Raw genomic sequence first — 22,020 nt, 5'->3', positions numbered from 1 at the left:
ACACGGGGTGGCAGACAGCATCCCAGATGCCTCGCCCCAGAACTCGTCTCGTTCTGCACGTCCCGCACTGAGAGTAGTACCTGCACGTGCAAGTAGGCACTCCATCCATCAAGGAGGGTTGGACAAATGTGCTAGAAACCCAGGTCCTGAGACCTGACCCAGCCCGACCCCTGCCTGTTGGCGGGAGGCTCATTTCCCTGAGCTGGGCCTCAGCTTGTCCATCTGTAAAATGGGTGTAATGACCCGGGGGGTCACAGAGGAGTCAAGGAGGCACTGGGCAGGAAGGTGTTGGTGACCACAGCACAGGCCTTCCTGGAGGACCCCCACCCCAGAGGGCAGGTGGTCTGGGGTAAAGGCCGCAGACCCCCTCCAGGCCTGGGAGAACGCCCACCCCCGGAAGGCCTGGATGAGTCAGGGAGCCGAGCCTGAGCCATTACAAAGCAGGAAGAAGTCGTGTTTGAAACGTGTCACAAGGGAAGACCACCACAGCCCCATCTTGGGGGTTCACCTGTGTGGGGGGGCTGCCCTAACTGAGGCAACTGGCAGGCCCACGGGACCAGGAGAGGAAGCCCCACGGGTGGGCAGAAGCACCAGGGGCGGCAGTGCGGGCAGGTGATGGGGAGAGGGTACCCGTGGTCCCCCCGGGCTGCTCTTTCCAGGGCCTGCGGAGCTGGGGGCAGCGATGCCTGCTGTAACGCCCCCTGCCCTGCCAACCCCTGGCTCCTCGGTCCATCTCCTTGAGATTCAGTCACTCGCTCGCTGAAAGGACGGCTCCCAGCCCCCCACCCCCGCCATGACGCAGTCTCCCCATCTGGCAGGTGGCAGGCACGCCAGGCGGGCGCTCTCCCTGCATCCGCGCCGGGGAGCAGCGCCCTCTGCTGGCCTCTGCCGAGTCAGGAGGCTGCACCCGGTGACCTCTGTCCGGGGGCTGGTGGAGCCCGTCCCCATCTGGCAGGCGGAGTCCGCTATGCAGGGATGCTTGGCTCGGTCGCTGGAGGGGCGGGCACCAGCCCTTGCACTTTGTGGCTCTGGGCCATGGCCCCGTCTGTCCTGTCGCAGGCCAGCGCCGAATGTCATAGCGCCAGGGCCCGGGCCGCTGTCCACAGGAAGCTCAGCAGCGCGGCCAGCAGCGAGCCCGCCGCCCGCGGGGCAGGGGCGGCGAGGGAGGTGCAGGAGCAGACCTCGTAAGCGTCCTCCGAGCGGCTGTGGTCGCGCTGTCCTGGCCGGGCGTGGGCCCCGGCCTCTCCGTCCGCGCCCTCGGGGTCGGCGGGCAGGTCTCTGCAGACCAGCCAGTCCCGGGCGATGGACTGCGGGTACCCGGGCGCCACCTCCAGCTCGCCGTCCAGTACCTTCCAGTACTCCTTGCCGCGGAAGAAGTAGGCGGCACCTGGGGGAGAAGAGGGCAGGCGGCTGAGCTCCGGTCGCTGCAGCACGCGGGATGCGGGCTAGACAGCAGATAGACGGGGAGCAGAGCCGCGGGGCCAGTAGGGAGGATGTAGACTGTCTTATGAGAGAGTCAGAGTCTTGGTCTCAGCCCCGGGGGGGGGGGGCCATCTGTGGGCACCCAGAGTCTCACAGCCCTAGGAAAGCTGTTTTGTTTTTTTCTTTTTTTTCCCTACTGGATATTTACTGAGGGTCTACTATGTGCCAGGCTGTTCTAGGTACCAGAGACATCACTTTGCAAATAGAACACACGAAACTTCCCGCCAGGGTGGAGCCGCCCCAGCGGGAGGGTGGTGTACTTCTCACTGCCGTCAGGGGGCGCTGCAATGAAGTTTGGGCGGAGGGCTGAAGCGGTGGGGGCGGGGACGCAAGGCAGGTGCAAAGGCCCTGGGTGGGTGGGTGGGTGTGTGCGTGTGTGTGTGTGTGGCAGCAGGAGGAGAGGCTGCTACGGCTGTACGGGGTGACGGGGGCGAGGAAGGGACGAGTGGAGAGGTGAACAAGCCCCAGAAGGGGCGGCCCAGGGGGCCCCCGTCAGAGGGGGCAGAGGAGGCGCGCGCATCTGCCCCCGGATCCCCGCTTCCCACGTGGGGAGGCTGAGGCTGCACGGGGCTCGCCCTTCCCTGAGCGCCCGGCTCACCGTCGGACCAGCGCATGGCGTCATCGAGCGTGCTGGGGACGCCCCTCCACGGGGGGCTCTGGGCGGGGTGGCCGGGGTCCATGCGTCGTGTGTGCTCATCGTAGCGCCAGTACAGCTGGTCCTTAAAGAAATAAGTCTTGTCATTGTGGGCCCAGGAGAAGGCGGCATCAACGCCGCCTGGCGGGAGGCCGAAGTCCGAGACGGGCCGCGGGTATCCTTCCTCTACGTTATTGTCCTTAAACACCCAGTATCTGTCTCCTGGGGGCGAGAGAAAGAGCCGTGGGCTGTGGCTCGCCCAGCCTGCCGGGCGGGGGGCCCCAGCCCTTGCTCCTCCCGCAGGCGGACACCCAGGTGCGAGCGGTGTAATTCCCAGGAGGATTCTCTGAGCACCTGCTGTGTGCCTGGCAGGGATCCCATACCTGCCAGCAGCCTGGGGACGCGGGGCCTGACGAGGCGGCCATGTCACAGACAGAGGGCAAGGCTCCCCCACCCCCACCCCCACCCCGAGAAGCCAGTTTGATCCGCGGGGCCTCGTCCACTTCTGCGGGTGAGGTGGGCTGAGCATGTTCATGGGCAAAGCAGGAAGGGCACTGGGTCAAGGCGCACCTAATGTGAGCGTGTGCAAACTTGTCAGATTACACAGAAGCAGAGAAATCACCAAGAACTTCAAATCTGTATGTAAAGCTTTCAAAAAATGGTGTGATTGAGACACCTGTTGGGTATATCCTTGACTTTGAGCTCTGGAAACATCCTTAGCTGCTCTGCCTCAGAAGGGGGGGAAGTAAGCTTGGGTAGGTGTCCTCATATCCCCACCCCTACCGGGTTTAGCAACAATCAACCCTGTTATTTAGAAAACAAATGAGGGAATTCCCTGGCAGTCCAGTGGTTAGGACTCTGTGCTTTCACTGCTGCAGGCCCGGTCAGGGAACTAAGATCCCACAAGCCACAGGGTGTGGCCAAACAAAACAAAACAAATGAAAAAATGATAAAAAGAAACAAATTAAACAAATGAAAAAAGAAGAAACAAATGAAAAAGAAGCAGAACAAAAGAAAACCCTTGGCTGGACAAAGGACTGGAAACTGGAATACACATTTCTCCAAGGAAGATATTCGAATGGCCAGTAAGCACATGAGAAGATGCTCAACATCACTAATCATCAGGGAAATGCATGTCCAAACCATAATGAGATATCACCTCACACCCACTAGGATGGCCACTATCAAACCTACCCCCAGAAAATAGCAAGTGTAGGTGAGGATGGGGGGGCAACTGGGTACTGCTGGTGGGAATGTAAAATGGGGGCAGCTGCTGTGAAAAACAATCTGCCATGTGCTCAGAAAATTAAAGATGGAAATAATACAGCATCCAGTAATAGACCAGTGTATATACCCCACCCCTGGGTATATACCCCAAGGAGTTGAAAGCAAGTTCTCAAAGAGCTATCTGTACACCCATGTCTACATCAGCAATATTCACAATAGCTAAGAGGTGGGAGCAACCCAAGTGTCCACTGACAGATGATAAACAAAATGCGGTCCATCCGTACAAAGGAATCTCACTCAGCCTCAAAAAAAGAAGGGAATTCTGATACGTGCTAGAATGTGGCTGAACCTTGAGGACGTGATGCTCAGTGAAATAAGCCAGTGACAAAGGACAAATCCTGTGTGGTTCCACTATATGAGGTCCCTAGAGTGATCAAATCCATGGAGACAGAAAGTAGGATGGTGGGTGCCAGGGGCTGGGGGAGGGGGATGGGGAGTTAGTGTTTCATGGGGACAGAGTTTCAACTTTACAAGATGAAAAAGCTTTAGAGATGGATGGGGGTGATGGTTGCACACCGTGTGAATGTACTTAATGCCCCTGGACTGTACATTTAAAAATGGTTAAGATGGTAAATTTTACATTATATGTGTGTGTGTGTGTGTCTGTGTTGTACCACGATTAAAAATAATTTCTAAAAAATCATCTGTCAGAGACTGGAAACAGCTGAAGGAAATGATGGCACAGCTGCAGAGAGGGCCCCGTGCAAACACAACAAGAAGGGCCGTGAGGCTTTCCTCTGCATGGTCACACGCGTGGGGCGACCTGGACAGGGCAGCCCCACCTGCTCCAGCTCACGCTGCCAGGCAAACGCACACGCCCCAAGTGCCCACACTGTCTCATATTTCAAGGCTGGAGCTGTGGCTTCTCATGGGGATCTCCTGATATTTTTAAAAGTTGAGAAATAATCCAAACTGTTTAGAAGCTGCCAGGCAGGTCCCACGACCAGGAATGCAGCTGGACTTAGGCATCCAGCCCGGGAGAGAGTGACTCCACTGTCAGTGCGGGATGCCAGGGTGAGTGCGGAGAGGTCGGACCCAGGCCCCACACAAGGGAGGCCAGGCTGGAGAGCCTGGGTCAGGGCAGCAGGGGGGCTTCACTCTGGGGAGCTACAGACCCTGCACCCCTAAACCAGAACTGCACATGTGCACAGCAGTGCAGGAGATGGAGGAAGGCTCACAGCCCCCGAAACGCCCACAGAATTTGCAGGGCTCAGTCTCCTGCTGCAGGTGGGACACCCTGCCTTCTCCCCAAAGAGACAGCATGCTCCCCAAGAGCAGGAACCGCCTCCCCAGCCTAGCCCGGGAGTGGGGGTGTTGAGGTTGAAGTGATGCCCCTCCTCCAGTGGACCTGTCACCCTGGACTGAGATGAGAGAGCTGGACTTGGGTCAGGGAGGTCCTCAGTGTCCCCCTGCACTTAGAATAAATCTAGCGCCTTCTCACGGCCCCTGGGGTGTCAGCCTGTACTTCCCTCCCCCGCCACCTCCCCCTTCACTCTTCTCCAGCCTCATCGTCCTCTTCCAGGTTCTTTCAATTAGCAAGATTGTTCCTGCCCCAGGGCCTTTGCACAGGCAGTTCCCCCTGCCTGGAATGCTGTCCCTCGAGTCTATCTGAAATTAACTTCCTCGTTACTTGCAGGCGCTTACTTCCTGTCCCCGCCCCAGAATGAGGGAAGGGATTTTTGTGTCTTGCCCACTGTGTGCCTGCAGTGCCTACCACAGTGCAGGGCACACAGCAGGTGCTCAATATGTACAAATTGGCTGAGTGCACAAATAAATGAGCTACTCTCTGCTCTGAGCTCTAGACTCACAGAGCAAAGTCAGGACCGGCCTGTTGTGAGGATGCAGGCTTTGGGGGTCCTAGGGAGTGCGGGCTGCAGCCCCCTGGTCAGCGATGCCCGGCAGGCACCCGGGTGGGGGCCCGCCCACCTTTGAAGAAGACGATCTTGTGGTCACTGGTGCGCTCGTACACGGCGTCCACGCTGTCCAGGTGCAGTGGCAGGCCCCGCCAGAAGCGGTGCACCTGTGCCGGCCGCAGCGACACCAGGTGCCGGTCTCGGGTGAGCCGCCAGAAGTACTTGCCTGGGGGGACACAGGGGGTGGGGCTGCAGGTGGCCGGTCTGGGGCCCAGTATAGGGCCGGCTCTTCCGTCTGCGGCCGCTGGACCCCTGGGGGGTTACCTTTGAAGAAGAAGGCCTCGCCGCGGATCTGGGCCACCGCATCAAAGTGGGTGCTGCACCTGTGGGGCACATCCTTCCTGGGCCTGGGGGCAGAGAGAGGGCCGGGCTGGGAGGCAGCCCCACTCCGAGGCGCCCCGGGGAGCTGGGCTGGGCAAGGCCATGGGGACAGGCATCCTCGAAGGCGCCCCTGCCCCAGCATCACTGCCTGCAGGCTCAGCGACCACAGCAGTTTAGTCAAGAGACAAAAGTGGGTGAAACTGAGCCCCATCCTCCCGTCCAGGTGGGAAGATGGATCACAGAGCCAGCTAGCGAGCATCGGGGAGCACTTCGAGGAGGAGGTGCTCTCAACGCTGCCAGCAAAGCATCGAGGCGCCAGCAGGGCACTTCCTACAGAATCGCTGAGCGAGCGTGCCGGGACCCCAATTCTGAGTCTGGAGCTCTGTGCACGGACAGTACTCATAGCAACATCATTTGTGATGACAAAAGATCAGGAACTTAAATGCCCACTGATCCAGAACTTAAAACAGGGCAGGGCACACGTGCCCTGCAGTGCAGCTCAGCTCAGAGAACCAGGCACCATCACAGACACAGAGGCCCCCACGGGCCCTGGGGCCAGAACCGAGGTGCAGAGCATCGCACGAGGCATCCGGCTGGGTTCACACGCGTACATCTACATGCTCGGCTTTCTCACACGCGTGCAGAATCTCTCTGGAAGGACACGCACACACACAAATGTTTGCCCCAGGGAGGGGCTGGTAGGTCAGCAGTGAGGACTAACTTGTCACTGCAGGTGCTTTTTGTGCCTCTGGAATTGGGTACTGCTGGCAGGTGTTACTTATTCAATAAATAAGTTCAGTGAAGAGCAATAATAACACAAGTTAAAGCAACATCTATTGACCTCAGTGGAAATTCACCACGTAGGGTCGAGTGTGAAAAGCATAAAGACATCCCACTTTTGGAAAACCAAACCTCAAAACAAACCAAGCCACGGAAGCCTGAATACATAGATTTCTGCCTGTGTTTTCGTGTTTAGTGTTTTGTGTGAGCGTGCAGGTGGCAAGGAGGCATGCCAGGAGGCCGTGAGGGCAAAGGTGGGAGGGGTGGACGGGGATGCCCGCCTGCAGATCCTGTGGCACTTGTTCCACTGCGGGGCGGGGATGACGGTAGGCGGGCTCTGGCTGTTTTAAGCACAGGGTTCAATGATCCGAGGCTGGGCCTTAAAAGGCGGGCAGCTGCCGCGTGGCCTCCAGCACTGCCAGCCCTTCAGACGCTCCCTTGGGAAACCCACTCTAGGAACCCAGCCTCCAGCACAGGACCCGATGGGTGCCTGACGGAGCCCAGCCTCTGAGTCAGCCCAGCCCAGGCACCAGACCTAAGTCAAGATGCCCCTAGATGATTCCAGCCCCCAGCAGGTGTTCCCAACACTGTGGAGCTGACCCTGCCCACAGACTGTGCCCTGTGCAAATTCCTGACCCACAGAATCCATGAGCCTAAGAACACAGTGATGGTTTGATGCCACAAGGCAGGGCTGCTTGTTACTCAGCTGTAGATGACTGACTGGGACAAAGGGCAAGAGGAAATCACGTGTTTGAAAGTCAGTGCCTCTGCATGGTTCTGGGCTGGAGTGAGCAGGGGTTCCCCCCCGCCAACACTGGCCATAAGAAAAGAAATTAGCTGTTAATCAGGGCTTAGGTGGCCTAGAAAAGCCGGGAGCTCAGGCCACTGAGCCGCTGCGGGGGGTGGAGCTGGCTGCAGAGTGGAGACAAGGGGCCCACAGCTTACGGGGTGCTGGAGTGATCGTCTGGGGGCTCCGGCAGGAGGGGAGGCTCCTCGGGCTCTGGGGCGTCTGGCTGTGCCGTGGGGGACACGGACTCCCGCACACCTGTGGAGACAAGGAGGCTGCATTGACCCCAGCGTGCCTGCCTCCCTGCACACCCCACCACTCTTCCTGGAGTCCCCAGGATGGAACCGAGGCCACCGGGCGCCAGTAAGCAGGATGGGGGAGACTCGTGCCCCTGGAGCCAGAGCATCGCGATGCGTGAGCAGAAGGCACAGGTGCCTCCATGACTTAAAGGAGTGTTTACACCCCACCCCCAGTTCCACTCCTGGATACAGATCCAAAAGCACAGAAAACAGGTGTTCAAACAAAAAGTTGTACATGCATGTGCATAGCAGCATTATTCCTAATGGCCAAAAGGTGAAAACAACCCAAATGTCCACCAGCGGAAGAATGGATAAATAAAACTATTCGGCTGTAAGAAGGACAGAATTACTGATGCGTGCTCTGACGGGGGTGACCCTTGAAAACACACACTAAGTGAAAGCAGCCAGACACAAAAGGCCACCCGCTGTAAGATTCCATTTACGTGAAAAATCCACAAGAGGCAAATATAGCGACAGAAGGGAGAAGAGTGTCTGCCAGGGGCTGGGGGTGGTGGTGGTGGAGGATGGGGAAGTGACTGCTAACGGATGAGGCGCGGCAGGGGCGGTGGTGGGGGGAGGCGATGAAAAAGTTCTGATAATGGATAGAAAGGGTGTTGAACAACACCGTGAATGTGCCAAATGCCATCGAATAGTTGGCTTTAAAATGGTAAGTCTTACTGCAATTAAAAAAAGTCCACGGATGTCAGAGGGCAGTACGCGCTCAACAGTGAAGCTGGGTGGGGGTGGGGGAGGGGGAAGGGGCCGGGCGCAGGGAAGGGGCTGCAGTGTGGAATAAGGTGAGGCTGACCCCCGAGGTGAGGGACTCGGTCCCAGGTTTAAGAGGATTGCTCTGGCTGCTGTGGGTGCGGGGCAGACTGGGGTGGAGGGTGAGGGAGACCAGCGTGGAGATGGGGGGTGATTGGGGGAGGGTTCATCACTGCTCCCCCCCCGCCACGGGCCTCCTTCTGCCGCATCTCTCGATGTCTACCCAGCAGAGGGGGTCCCGGAGCCGGCTCTCGGTCGGTCCTGGCTCAGCTCTCCCATCTCTACATGGGGCTGTGGAACCTGCTTCACGGTTGCGAAGACTGGACGACTTAACACTTGTAAGTGCCTTGCACGGGCCCTGCGTCACCATCAGCATCGGCTGTCACAACCTGAAACCCCCTGGGGGGGTTGGATGGGGATCTTGCCCGGGTCTCTGAGATGAGCTCCATGAAAAGGCCAGCGGCCCCCCTCCCTTCCGCCCGAAGCGCACCTGCGTCTTCACCCCACACACGCTGCGGGGCAGCCAGCGTGTGCCAGACGGTCCCAGATGCTGAGCACGCAGCGAACAAGGCAGAAGCAGCCCCCTCCGTGCGCTCCGGGGATCCCTGGCACTGCTGTCCCCGTCCCTGGGTGACCTGGGCCGGCTCTGGGGGGAGGACTCACCGTACAGCTGCCAGACGCGCACCCTGTCCTCGTAGGGGAGCCCATAGCGCAGCGGGTCGCCCACTGGGCCCTGGTAGTATGGCTGCATGATGGAGCGTGTGGCCGCCACGTGGCTCAGCCCGATGGCGTGGCCAAACTCGTGGACAGCCACCGCGAACAGGTCCATGCCGTGGGCATCTGGGGACACAGGAGCCAGTGAGTCCAGGGAGGCACCACCAGCTCCTGCTGGGCCGTGGGGGTGGGACCTGTGGGGTGGGGCGTCATGGGTCTGCCAGGCTGGTCCTGGGCAGACAGGTTCTGTGGGGTCGCTCAGGGCTTATCTGGTTCCTCTGTGGGGTCTTCAGGGGCTGCTCGGGCTCTGGGGTCTCTTGGTCTCCTCACCCCACGTGTGCCACTCACAGTAAAGTTGGCAAAGTAGTCTGTACAGGGCACATGGCAAATATTTCAGGCCTTGCTGGCCATCAGGATCCCAAGTTACAGGGTTCACTGTAGGATCCTAGAACCACAGCATTGAATAGATTCTCCAGGCCCCACAGGATGGGCCAGGGCGCCCATCACAGCAGAGAACCCACAGGTTCTACAGCTGGTTCCTCCAGCTGCGATGGGCTCCCCAGCCTGGTATACAGACCAACCCCACAAGAGCCCCCATCTCCCCTGCCCACATCCACGCCCTGTGCCACGCGGCTCCGCCCTTCCTCCCGCCTTGAACTTGGGAGCCTGCGACTCCTTTGGCCAATGGGACTTAGCAGAGGTGATGGTGTGCCCAGGCCTGCAGAAGCCCTACAAGCTTCTGCTCTCTCTGGGGAGTTGAGAGCAGGATGAGGACAAGCCTGGCTCATGGAGTCATGTGCCAGGCCTGAGAGCCCAGCCAGGGTCGGTCAGGCGGGCCGCCCGTGCCAGGGACGGCTGGTGAGGTCAGCCTAAAGGAGGACGCAGAGCTGTCCTCCTGAGCTGGACAGGTGTCCATGGCTGTAGGCAGGGGGGCCGTGGCGGTTTCGTCGTCCTGGGGGGCTGGTGTGGCCCCTACACCATCATGGGTCTGCCGGAGGCTGGGGGTTACGCGGGGTCCCTGGGGACACCCCAGGCTTGCGCCAGCCCAGACGCACCTGAGGAGCGGAACGTCCAGGCCTCATCGTCGTCGAAGTGGGTGTCCCCTGCGGTGTGGTGGTCTCCCGGGAAGAAGGCGTGGGCCACCGTGCCGCCAGGGCCGTCGAAGGGGTAGCGGTCGTTGTGGTCGGCCGTGGAGAAGTCGATCTGGATGTCGGCGGCGCTGCCGGCCACCTCGTGGAAGTTCAGGGGCGTGATGTCGCTCCAGACTTTGAGCGCGTAGTGCATGAGCGCGCGCACTGTGTCGCGGCCCAGGGGCGAGTCCCGCGGGAACGTGCGGACCCTGAGGCAGGCAGGGTCACAGCCCGGGGTCGGTCACAGGGACAGGCCCAGGGTCCCCACCCCGGGCGGAGTGTGCTCCCTGGAACATCCTGCCCTGGGTGGGGCACTGGGGCCCTTATCTGGAAATGGGGTTTGCAGACGTAATTGGGGCAAGGATGGAGAGGAGTTCATCCCAGATCAGGGTGGCCCCTAAACCCAGGGAGTGTCCTTACAAGAGACAGAGGGGACAAAGACAGGAAAGGAGCCCACGTGAAGATGGAAGCGGGGATTAGAGCCACGGGCCCAGGGCTGCCGGCAGCACCTGGACAGAGGCCCGGCCAGATTCCCCCTCAGTCTCTAAGGCACCAGCCCTGAGATCCCTGGATCTCGGACTTCTGGCCTCCAAAACCGAGAGGATAACTTCCTGTCTCTTAAGCCCTGGGTAGCGGGTGTTCGTTTTGGCCGCCCCCCCCATCCCCCCCGATGCCCAGACGCCGGGAAAGGCCGGGCCAGGTGGAGCCCGCCTGCCCACCTCCACGACAGGTTTCTCTTGTTCCACTTGGTCGGGGCTAGAGCCTGGCGCCTCCTTCGAGCCGGAGCCGCAGCCGGGAGGTCAGGCAGGGAACAGCGCGGGGTTTTCATCAGCGCCAGGGTGGCCTCATCTGCAGGATGGGCAGGCGCGGGTCAGGCCCGGCGCACACCCACCCGCCACCTGGGATTCCCAGCAGCTCCCCGAGAGCCGGCACCAAGCTCCAGTCCCGTCCGCCTGGTTCCCGGCACCAGGCCTGGGGGGACGCGGGCCAGGCCTCCAGCTGTGTTGGGCCCCACTGCCAGGGGTGTGTCCATGGGCCAGGATGGGGGGTCTTCCAAGCATTTACTAATGTACGGCAGGGCCCCGAGCCGTCGGAGGGGGCATGGCCCCAACGCGGACTGTCGCCAATGCTTCCTGCCTCTCACGGGACACACACCCGACTGGTTCTGTGTGTGACACGTGTCGACTCCTGAGAGGCCTGGGGACAGACATGTTTCGACCAGCCAGCCCTGCTGAGAGTCTTTACAAAATTGGAATTTGTTGCCAAAAGGTAAAAAGTGGGGCGGTCACATAAACACCCCAGGTTTCTGGTTTCTCTTGGCAAGTGGGGCGTTTTGACAGCACAGGGCTGGCACCCCCTATGGGGCAAGACTCAGTGGGGGTGTGGGTGGCCAGATCCCTCCCCCACAGCTGGCCTGCCTGGCCCGTGGCACGGAGACCCTACTGAAAGTGTGGAAATGGGGTCTGGGCGCGGCTGGTACACACTCACCCACCGCTGAGCCCACACCGGGGGATGGGGACGGGGACGACGGAGGGGTTCTCACGTGGCGGGAATCCTCCCTCCCGTCCCACGATAGCAGGGCAGGTGGAGGGGGCACTTGGGAGGAGCCAGGCTCGGCACTTATCTCCCACTGCACCCCAAGGACTGACCCAGGACGCCCGTGGTCTCCAGGCCTCCAAACTGCTGCATGGCCATGACAGCCTTAGACAGCTCCTCCGGCGTCTGCAGCTGCCCCGTTTCGGGGTCTGCTGGGGGCAGGTAACCGAACCTGCTCAGCCACTCCTGTGGGCAGAGAGTCGAGTGAGGGGTGGAGGTGGGGGCTCAGTCCCACAGAAGAGCTGCCTGCCTGGGGCCACCACTTCTGTGAGGGGCAGGCCTCTCCCAGCCCTGCCCAACACTCTGGCTCCTGTCTCTTAGCCCACAGGGCATCTCTTGCCCCTTCCTTGCCAAAGTTCCTTAATAAACTTGAGGCCCCTTAGATGCAGTGGGCTTGAGCAGTGCACAACCTGTACAACTGCTCAAGGCAGCCTGCCCACCTCACTCCTCCTGAGGCAGCAAAATGCCCAGGGGATGCTTAGGAAAGTGAAATTTTTAAAAGGTTATTTAACATCCTGAGTGCCAAATTCAGGCCCTCAGCTGGCTTGTGAGGCAGCAGTTTAGGACCCAAGGTCTGAAACCCATGCTGAGAAGAGCAATGGGCTCAGAACCTGGTTTTAAGAATCTGATCATAAGCTGCATGTGCACAGTAGTCAAGAGCCCAGACTCTGGAGCTAGGCTGCCTGGCTTCAAGTCCCACCCAGCCCCCTTCTCACTGTGCAACTGAGGCAAGTCACTCCTGGCTCTGGGCTGTTTGCTCACCTGTGGATGTGAGGATATTTGAGTTAGAATGTGGAAATGCTCACATCAGCCCTGATACAGGTACCCTCTATATAAAGTGTGTGTGGCATGGTCGGGGACAGCTCTGCTGCAAAGTGCCCCAGCGGGGGTCCTCTGAGCCAAACAGGAAGCAGGAATGGGGGGCAACCCTTTATACCACAGACACACATAGAACCCCCTTTACCATCTATGGGGGCCCTGGGGACAGGGAGGCACTGATGTAATCTGTGGGGGCTGGAGGGACAGGGAGGCACCAACGCCATCTGTGGGGACCCCCTGGGGGCTTCTGTTTCTTCAACTGCCAAATAGCGCTTATGTCCACTTCCCAAGCTCTGTGACAATCCCATAAAAAGCACTCAGCCGTGTGGACGCAGTACCAGGGGGTGGGCCCCGCAGCCAGCTTGGGGAGGACCCACAGGTGGGTGGAAGGCAGGGTTTTGGGGATTCTCTGAGCCCCACCCCTTCCCAGACCAGGCTTCAAGAAATGCACTGACTTGCAGCTCTATTTTTCTGGGTGGACATTTAAAAAATCCTCGATTCATTTATCCTCCTTGCAGTGCCCCCAGAAGTTTGCGAATCTGCAGCCCCTGCCTGTGGACTCCCCCACCCTGGAGATGTTCCCCACAGGAGGCCCAGAGGGTGCTCATTGGGAGGGGGGGTCCATCCTCCTGGAATTCCCAGGGGCCTCAACTGACCAGCAGGGTCCTCAATGATTTGCATATAATTTGCATACACCTGCAGAGAACTAGCTGGATTCCTTCTTTGCTAGCAAACACTGAGTCCTTGCTGGGGTTCTCTCTGTTACTTTACCTCCTCCCCAACTCCTGAAGGAGGCGCCCCAGAATGTTCAGAACTGGGGGACCCGGGAGACGTCCCTCGGGTCTGAGGGCCCCTATAAGGCTGTCAGGCAGGACAGTGAACAGCAACCAATGGACACTCCCAGTGGACACCGCTGAGTGACACCCTGTGCTCAGACGAGGGGCGACGAGCGCCGGACAGGCTCACCCCCCCCACCCTGGGTTCTGCCCTCTGCCGTGTTGCGGCCTCTGCCACCCCCGAGCACCCTTCTTTTGGGAGGAACACCCTTCACATCACTTCAAACACATTTAAATGCATGTTGTCAGCTGTCAACAGATTTACTGAGCGAGTCCCCTGGCCAATCACTGTCTGGACCCTGGAGACGCCCAAAAGCGCATTCCATGATAAAGATGAGTATTTGTGTTCACTTTGCTGTACAGCAGAAGCTAACACAGCATTGTAAATCAACTATACTCCAATAAAAATTATATTAAAAAAGATGTGTATTTGCGGCTACACATTTTCGGGGAAAGTTTTACAGATATTCTAAAATTTTCATTCTGTAGTTTTCCTTCCAAAAGTCAGAAAACACACATACACCTTTTGCAGTTCTTTGGTAAGTTGCAGGCCTGAGCTACAGAGCCTGGAGCCACCCAACACCACGAGGCTGCCTCCTCCAGGAAGCCCTATGGAGTTTCCGCAGATCGTACATGATGCTAGGTGAGGATGCCGCCCCCAATCCCCTTACTAGGTAATGGTCCACCCAGGCAAGTGTCTTTCCTCACCCAGGCCGGTTGTTTTGGGCGGGCTGGGGCTGAGACACCCTGGGAAGGCCACCCACCTCCCAGCTGCCCCCTCTAGGCTGGGATAACAGCTGGGTGTCTGAGCGGAGTCCTGCTCCCAGACGTTGCAGGGGTTCACAGGGGAGCTGCTCCCTCTGGTTCTGGGCAGCCTGGCCGGGAGGCCACACACACTTTGGGCTTCAGGCCTCAAGAGCACTTCAGGGTGTTTGGAAATGTTTGCCAGCGCTGAAAAGCAGAAGGTTTTAGCTGCAGGTCTGAGTGGCTGTGCTCTGTGTCAACTTGAAGAACAAGGGTAGAGCTGAGGGCACGTGCCCCCTGGACAGGCACTGTTCCAGCCACGGTCAGCAGTCGCTGGGACCTGCCGGGGCCCTGGGAGCACTGAGGTCTGCAGACCCTGAAGGGTTCAAGAGCACAAGAGCGGGACCAGATCTGAGGACTGGTGGGAGGGAGAGGAACCTTCCCCGCAGGCTTGGGCTCAAACATCCCACCTGCCCCCAGTTCAGCCCTTCGCTTCGTCACAAAGCCAGCCGCCTCTCTTCACACCCCCGGCCCACCTCCTTGTGGGCCCTGCAGTGGTGGTGGGCTTTGCGTCGATTCTTGGACAGCTCGCTGGGGGAAATCCTCAGGAGATATCTGACAACGGGACGAGCCCTTGGTGGGTTTGGGGGGACGCTGCTGGCAGCTGCTGGCCCTCAGGTGATGCATGGACCAGAGGGGCCTGAAGAGCCCATGGGGACCCTAGGCCAGCCCTAAGCCTTCCTGTTCTCCCGTCTTACGTGGAAACACAAGTGTCCCCAACAAGCACCCCCCATCCCCACCGGGAAGGAACAGTCAGCCTTTGAGCCCTGGGAGGGAGGGGGCATCTAAGCCCCTTTCTCTGTCTCTCTCTCTCCCTCTTGACTTCCAGCTCATCCCACTCTTCAGGGGAGACAAGCAAATTCCCAAATGGCTGTGGTTTAATTTTTTTTTTCCTGGTAGTTAGTACACGTTGTAACATCAGAGGGGAACCAGGCTGAGAACTGGTCCTCAGGGCCAGGGTCCCTGCAAAGGGCAAAGGCTGCCAAAAGCCCTGCCTAGGCTGCCCCTGGAGACCATGCAGCCCCTGCCTCTGCCCCCACCACAGTGGTGCCCATGGCAGAGTGGTCCCTGGGGTGGGGGGGCCCAAACCTCCTGTCCCCCAGGTGTCCCCAGACTTGCCCCTCGTCCCCCAATACCTACAGAGCCTGTGGGTTGCTTGGGCCAGCCCCTTCCTGTGCTCACCCACCAGTCCTCCCTCTGTCGTCACCTCGACAACCGTGTCTCCAGGGCAACGAGGCTGTGTGGGCGGAGGGTGAACTTTCCAGAAGGCCAGGGGGAGGGGGAGGGGGCGGGGGCAGGAGCGGGAGGGGAGCTCCAAACCTGCAGGGGCTGCTCCACGGTGGAGAATCCCTGACAGTCAAGGATATGCTCTCTTCCTCCTCCCGGCAAGGACCCCGTGAGCTGAGCCATTACTGCAGATGGGGAAACTGAGGCTCACAGAGGTGGATGCCTTGCCCTAGGCATCGGCAGGAAGCAGAGGCACCAGCCCCTCCTGCAGATGCGATCACCTACCATCCCCACCATGGCTCCCCCTGCCCCCCGCCCCCAACCAGCCCCTGCCTGGTCTTATCTTTCTCTGCATCATTTATCGCTGGTTGACACAACGTGCATATGTTCAATGCTCACGATGTTTAACGCACACACCACAAAACTCCCTCCTGACCTCAGCAGAGTCACAGGCAAGTGGGCCATTGCCCCCACGGAGCGGCCTCGCGTTTATGTCTTGGGCGGTCCCTCAGTCCGACAGGTCAGGCATCAAGTGCAGGGAACTGCGGCCCCAGTGCTGGCTCCTGGGGGTAAACAACCTTCCAAGGATGGGTGGAGCAGTGGATGAGGGAGGCAGTCCTGTAACCTGCTTCATGGTGCTGGTAAACAAGAAGTGCTTACTGTGTGCAGTGCCTCCTTAGTCCTCCCCACAGCCCCAGGCCTGGCCGCTGTTGTCCCCATTTACAGGTGGGGAAATGGAGGCACAGAAGGGTTTGCTGGATGTGCTGGCAGTGGGAGCAGGACTGGAGTGAAGCCGGCAGGGACCCCGGGACACCTGTCTGCTGGCTGATGCCTGTGAGGGCCCTGGGTCTGGCCGGGACCGTGCGGACAGAGGGCTGAACCATCAGTGCCCTCCCCCCCCGCCCCGCATTTCGTGCTCCATCTCTAACTGGACTCCGCCAGCCTCATAGGCGTGAGAGAGTGGGTGTATGGAGAGTGGGTGTCATTAGCCCCACGGCACAGATGAGGAAACGGAGGCCTGGGCAATGCAGACATCTCCGCGGCGTCGGGGCAGTGAGGCGGGCGGCTGTGCAGTGGCTTTAGAGCCCCACCCAGACCCAGAGAACAACAAGCCCTCCAGCACCCACTGTGCCGCCGGCTCTTCACCTTCACCCACATTCATCCCTCAGCAGCCGCGAGGCGAGGCGGTGTCACCATCACCTCCATGTGCGGCTGCGGAAACGGTCCGCGGTCACAGGGCTCAGCTCTGCCTCCAGTCTGTGTCTCCCTCGCTTGGCTGTCCGGTCGCTAAAGGCCCGGAGGGAAAGGAGCTGGTGCCCCCTCCCTCCCCCCGGCAGGGCGGGTCTTCCTCCGGGGGCTGTGGCAGTTGGGATGAGCCCTTGCCTCATCATCTTCCCCAGGGGGATGTTCCCAGACCCCCGTCTGACAGTCCATCCATCCATCCGACACCCTTACCGAGGGCTCCCTGTGCTGGGCTCCCTGTGCAGGACCCCGTCCTGCTGTCCACCCAGGAGGGACAGTCTCGTGGGGAAGGCCAATGATAAGTCTGTGATAAACGAGTGTCACGGATGACAAATGATAAGTGATCCTAGCGGCCAAGGATTATCGAGCGCTGCTCAATCACTTACCTGCTTAGCACTCACAGCACCCACAGGGGAAAGCTGTGAGGACAGGGGTGTGTGGTCCATGGGGCTCAGTTCATGTCTGGCACACAGTGGGTGCTCAATAAAGAACTGCTGAAATGATCTTATAGGCGGGCGCTATTATTATGCCCATTTTACAGATGAGGAAACTGAGGTGCAGAGAGGTCAGGACACTTGCCCATGGTCACATAGCCAGACAGTGGGCCTGTGGGGCCTATTCCCAGGATTGCTGTGCTATGAGGGGAAGTGAGACAGGGTGGAGGGGCTCCTTAAATGGGTGCTCGGGGGATGGCATTGGGCTGAGGCCTGAAGAATGAGGAGCTGGCCTACTGATGAGCTCAGGTGAGCATCCACGGCAGTAGGAACAGCCTGTGCAAAGGCCCTGCAGCAGGAACCAGCTTGGGACATTCATGGAGCAGAAAGGAGCTGGCAGGACTGGGGTACAGAGGAATAGAAGATGGAGGAGTGGGCAGGCAGGCCAGGCGAGGGTGGGAAGTGGGTTCTACACTCTGCCCAGACCACTGTCCATCCCTCCTGAGAGATGGCTGGTGCCTGGGAGGGACCCAGCAGGCTGTTAGCTAGTGTGTGACAGGTGCACTTGTCACCTCTCACGTGTGCAGCACAGACCCTGCACCTGGAGCATCTCACTGGAAGCTCTGAGCCACCACTAAGAGGCAAAAACCACGTGCGTGCAAAGCACCCTCGGATACCGTCAGGAAGGCGCTGCACCCAACGCTCCCTAGCCTTCTCCCCGTGCCTGCACCCCCTCCTCAGAACACGAAGGCAGCTTACTTCCTGCAGACGCTGTTGTGAGCGATCAGGGGCATTCCCCAGGGCACGTCCCATCTGCCCTGTTCTCACGGCCCTATTTTACAGACGAGGAGACTGAGGCCCAGCACTCAGATCCCAGGCTGGTGAGCAGGAGCCTGGGACCCACGCCCAGAGGCTGTTTCCAAAGCCCTTTGAAAGAGCAACGACATTTCCTCAGCTGCCAGGCTGGTCCCCCGCCTGTTTAGTCAAAGGCCACACTCCTGGGGCTCAGACCACAGGCGTCCTGCGCGGTCCAGCCCACACTACGGGCCCCCACGAAAGCACCACAAAGACTTCTCAGTCATCTGGACGCTGAAGGCAATGAGTGTCCGGGAAATGAACTCACTTGTTGACAACGTGCCTCCGGGATGGGGCTGGGCGTGAGGGGGTTGGGGAGGGGGCCCAGCTGGGTCCTAGAACCTTTACATTTAAATTCAAGCTCTGGGAGGGAACCTGGGAGCTAAGGCTCCCCTCTTGTCAGCTCCTTGGTTGGGCTCCCTGACTGCAGCCGAAAGGGACAGTCCTGGCCCCAAGCCAGGTCTGACACGGGTCCTGAGCGCATGGAGGGCCCACAGGCTTGCCTGGGCACTGCCGCTGAGCAGCGGGGACCCAGAGGTCACTGGCTGCGGCCTGGGTGACGGCCACCTCTGCCACCCCTTCCCCACCCCCAGGAGGGGGACATGTGCTCACAGGTGCTCCAGCCCCTGCCCAGCCCCCTGGGCCACTGAGGGCCCTGCTTATTCCCGGGCACCCTCACCCACTCTCGACCACAAACCACCGTCACTGTCTGGGTGTCAGAGATCAAAAGACCTGCCAACGCACGTGGTACAAGGCACAGGAGCTCACAGACGTTGTTGCTGGGATAGAAACCCGAGAACAAACTTTAGAGGACGGTGGCAAATCTGCCAGCCCTCGACACGTTACGGGCTCGCCCGTCATCTGGCTCCCCCAGGGCTGGGTCCCTCACATACTCACGCTGCAGTAACCGGGCGACCTGGCAGCTTCTGGCTACGGCGAAATATTAGGAAGAGCCTGCACGTCTGTGCCGTGGTCTGGCTAACGGATGTGACATCCGTGCGGTGAAATGCGATGGGTGGACAGAAAGAACCAGGTGGATCTAGACGTTCCGATACGGACTGTTCTCCAGGACAGATGGGGAAGTGAAAACAGCAGGGCTCACAGCAGTGGAGAGCAGGTTGTCATCCGTACAAATGAGGGACCGAGGTCCCCATGTCCTTTTACGTGCCCAGACAACCTCTGGAAGGAGCCTCAGGAAAGGAGGGAGAGAAGGGCCCCTGCAGGCCCTTCTGTACGGCCTGAATATTTTGCCGTGAGTATTACCTACTCAGAAATAAAATAATGAAAACGGGCCCAGAAGGACTTGCGGCTCAGCCGACAACCCCAGGGGGGCACGGGGCTCTTTTGTCCCACTCGGCCGTGGTCTGAAAGCCCGCCGTTGGACCGGCGCAGTGGGCCTCAATCCGGCGCTTTGTTCTCCGCTGATGCCTGGGCAGGCTGTGCCGGGGAGCCCCTCCCGGGGGCAGCCAGCGCGCAAGAGACCCGCTGGGCACGGCTCTGTCTGGCAGAAGCTGGGTCACACTTACAAAGGGGCCCTTCTCCTTACTGGCAGCCATAGACCTGAATATCCAGAGTCAGTGGGCCCCCCTGGAGGGGGTCTGCAGAGGGGGGCGGAGAGGAGTCGCCTTCCTCCCGGCAAATCCCTGCTGGCCTCCCAGCCTTCCTGCACCTTCGGGCCTGGTGCGCTGAGGTGCCATTCCCTCAAAGGCCGCCAGAGACCGCCCTCGGCGCACAAACTGGGGACAGTAGGCAGGAAGGCTTCTCCCACACCAGGCTGGAGGCGTGGTGGCCTTCGCTGGGTGGGGGTCTCTCCTGGCAGGGGCAGCATCCTGTGCTCTTTACCCACTGGGTCGGACGCCAGGGCCCTGCTGTCTCTGGGCTCCAGTCTGGGGAGCCACGTCCCCTGCCCAGTGCCTCCCACAGGGTGTGGGGCCCGGGGACCCCTGTGTGCCGGGGAACCCGGCGGGGGGAGCAGGGAGAAGAAGAGGCACGGAGGTGCAAGCCAGGAGGAGTGTACCTGACTCGCTCCCTCCGGGTGGGCAGCGAGAAACTTCAGAACAGCACTGGGTCTGACAAATGAACTTGGCTGGGCCGGAAGTTCCACGTCCTGACTGTGTGGGCCTGACCCCCAGTAGCCCTCCTGTGGGGTCCCTCACAGCTGGAAGGTGGGAGTCTGGTTCTACTCCCACCCAGCCCAGACCTAGAGACTTGATGCCCGCAGAGCATGAGCCCCAGGAGGGGATCCAGGACACTCCAGGGCCTGGAGAAGGTGGGTAAAGGCACCCTAATTTCAGAGCAGCTTGGCTGGGAGGAAGCGGCTGTGGGGTCCCCCCCAGGGTCTGGATGCAGACAGCAGAGGCTGTGGTCATGCCCTCCTAGGTGGCTGCGGGGGCTGGGGCAGCTGGACGGGGGTGGCCCAAGACTGTTTCTCATCCAGAACCTGTGGCCAAGTCCTGCCAACCACGGGGTTGCGGATGCCACCCAAACGCCTTCACTGGCCTGGAAGCCACCTGGAGCTCGAGAGTGCCTATGGCCTGGGAAAGAAGCCCTACCAGCACCCCTTTAGGAGACTGCCTGTGGGCCGGGAGCGGGGGCAGGGAGCAGAGGCCCCCGTCCCTTCACCTGCACAAGTGAGGGCAACTGCAGGGGTGGGACCCTCAGGAGGAACTGGCTTGATCCACCGCCCACCTCGAGACCTCGCCTGGCCTCCCCGGGCCTGGGGATGGTGCCACCTATAAAGTCTCATCTAAATCTTCCAGGTCCCCCGCAGGAGGCTCCAAGCCTGGCGGGCTGAATGGGGGAGGGGTTGTGGGAAGAGGCCACTGCGCAGCCCCCCAGCATGGTTTCCAAGCCAGTGGGACAGCTGATACTAAGGGAGGGGCGCAGGAGAAGGCGGTGCGGGTACATCCGAGCCTGGGAATGGGAGGGAGACCCCATCAGGCTCAGGACGGGGACAAGGGTGGCAAGGCTGGCCATCCTGGGGGTGGAAGGGGACAGGGAATAGGGCCAAGGTCCATGTCCAGTGGGGGACTAGGGGGCCGGCTCCCTTTCTCCCCAACATCCTCAACGGGGCAAAGTCGAAACCACCAGCTTTCCGGGGCGCCCACACTCCGTAGCCCCGTCTTTTTCTCGGTTGTGGGTGCGCACCCCTCCCCCCCGTCACTGCCACTGGGAACGCACGCGGGACGCCCTGCTCTGGGCGGCTGCGACTGCTGTCCCACCCGCCTCAGGGGCCCCTTTGGGGCTGCGCGGAGCCGGGGACCGGGCTCCGGCCAGCTAAGCCCCCAGCCTCCGCGGGCTCCTGCGGCTGCGGCGGGCTCCGAGCGCACGGAGCCGGGGAGGGACCCCGCGCCTCTTTCCCAGACCCGAGTGCGCGCCCGTCAGACACTCAGCCTGCGACCTAGCCTCAGCTTTCCTGCCCAGGAAATGGGTCCAGAGCGTCCGGATTCCCGGAGGCGCCGAGGCACCCTGATGGGGTCTCCCCGGCCCGCGGGAGCCCCACTTCCCGGCCGCGCACTCACCACTCCCAGGCTGAGGTCCTCTGCGCGGGGCGCGGGCGCGGCGCAGCCCACACGGGCAGCCAGCGCGAGCAGCAGCAGCGGCAGCGGCGGGACCCGGGCACGGGAAGGCGGTGGCCCGGGCCCCCGGGCGGCGCGGCGCCGCATCTCGCTCATAGGGCGGGCGGCGCGGCGGTGGCAGTCCCCGCGCGCGTTCGCCCCGCTCCCGCGCCCTGCTCCCGGCCCGACTGAGCCTCGCGCCACCTCCCAGCGGCGGGGCGGGGCATGCTAATATATGCTAATGACCACCGCCGGGCTCGCCCCGCCCCCACCTTAAAGGGCCCGCCCCGCTCCCGCCAGAGTCCCGCGCGCCCCCCCTCCGGAGAATGCTCAAACCCCACCCATGCCCCGCCCGGCGAGCCTACACGGGGACCCTGGCTGCGGGGGCAAGAAGGAAGGCACTTCCGAAGTGTCCCCAGATGGCTCCGGGGTGGCAGAGGCGTGCCGGCGGGCGCAAAGTCCGGGGCTTCGGGGGGCCCCCCGGCGAACGGACCCCGCCTCCCGTCCAACCGCGCGCACGTGGACCCCGCGCCGAGCA

The 22,020-nt window shown here is 60.8% G+C and overlaps 1 protein-coding gene across 1 annotated transcript; it reads right to left on the bottom strand.

Moving 5' to 3' along the window:
- Window positions 1–320: 320 nt before the first annotated feature.
- On the bottom strand, window positions 321–21,650 carry MMP17 (matrix metallopeptidase 17). Its single transcript, XM_057747266.1, has 10 exons — window positions 21,447–21,650; window positions 11,762–11,894; window positions 10,832–10,961; window positions 10,038–10,321; window positions 8,932–9,108; window positions 7,363–7,462; window positions 5,581–5,663; window positions 5,330–5,482; window positions 2,081–2,338; window positions 321–1,387 (listed from the first exon to the last, which is right to left on the bottom strand). The coding sequence occupies exons 1-10, from the start codon at window positions 21,597–21,599 to the stop codon at window positions 1,074–1,076; spliced, it is 1,785 nt and encodes a 594-aa protein (XP_057603249.1). The 5' UTR covers window positions 21,600–21,650; the 3' UTR covers window positions 321–1,073.
- Between the last annotated feature and the right edge of the window lie 370 nt (window positions 21,651–22,020).

The sequence above is a fragment of the Hippopotamus amphibius genome, chromosome 8, assembly GCF_030028045.1.
Source record: "Hippopotamus amphibius kiboko isolate mHipAmp2 chromosome 8, mHipAmp2.hap2, whole genome shotgun sequence".
NCBI classification, from domain to species: Eukaryota; Metazoa; Chordata; class Mammalia; order Artiodactyla; family Hippopotamidae; genus Hippopotamus; species Hippopotamus amphibius.
Note: the sequence above shows the minus strand (reverse complement) of the source record. Positions and strands in the feature narration are given on the sequence as shown.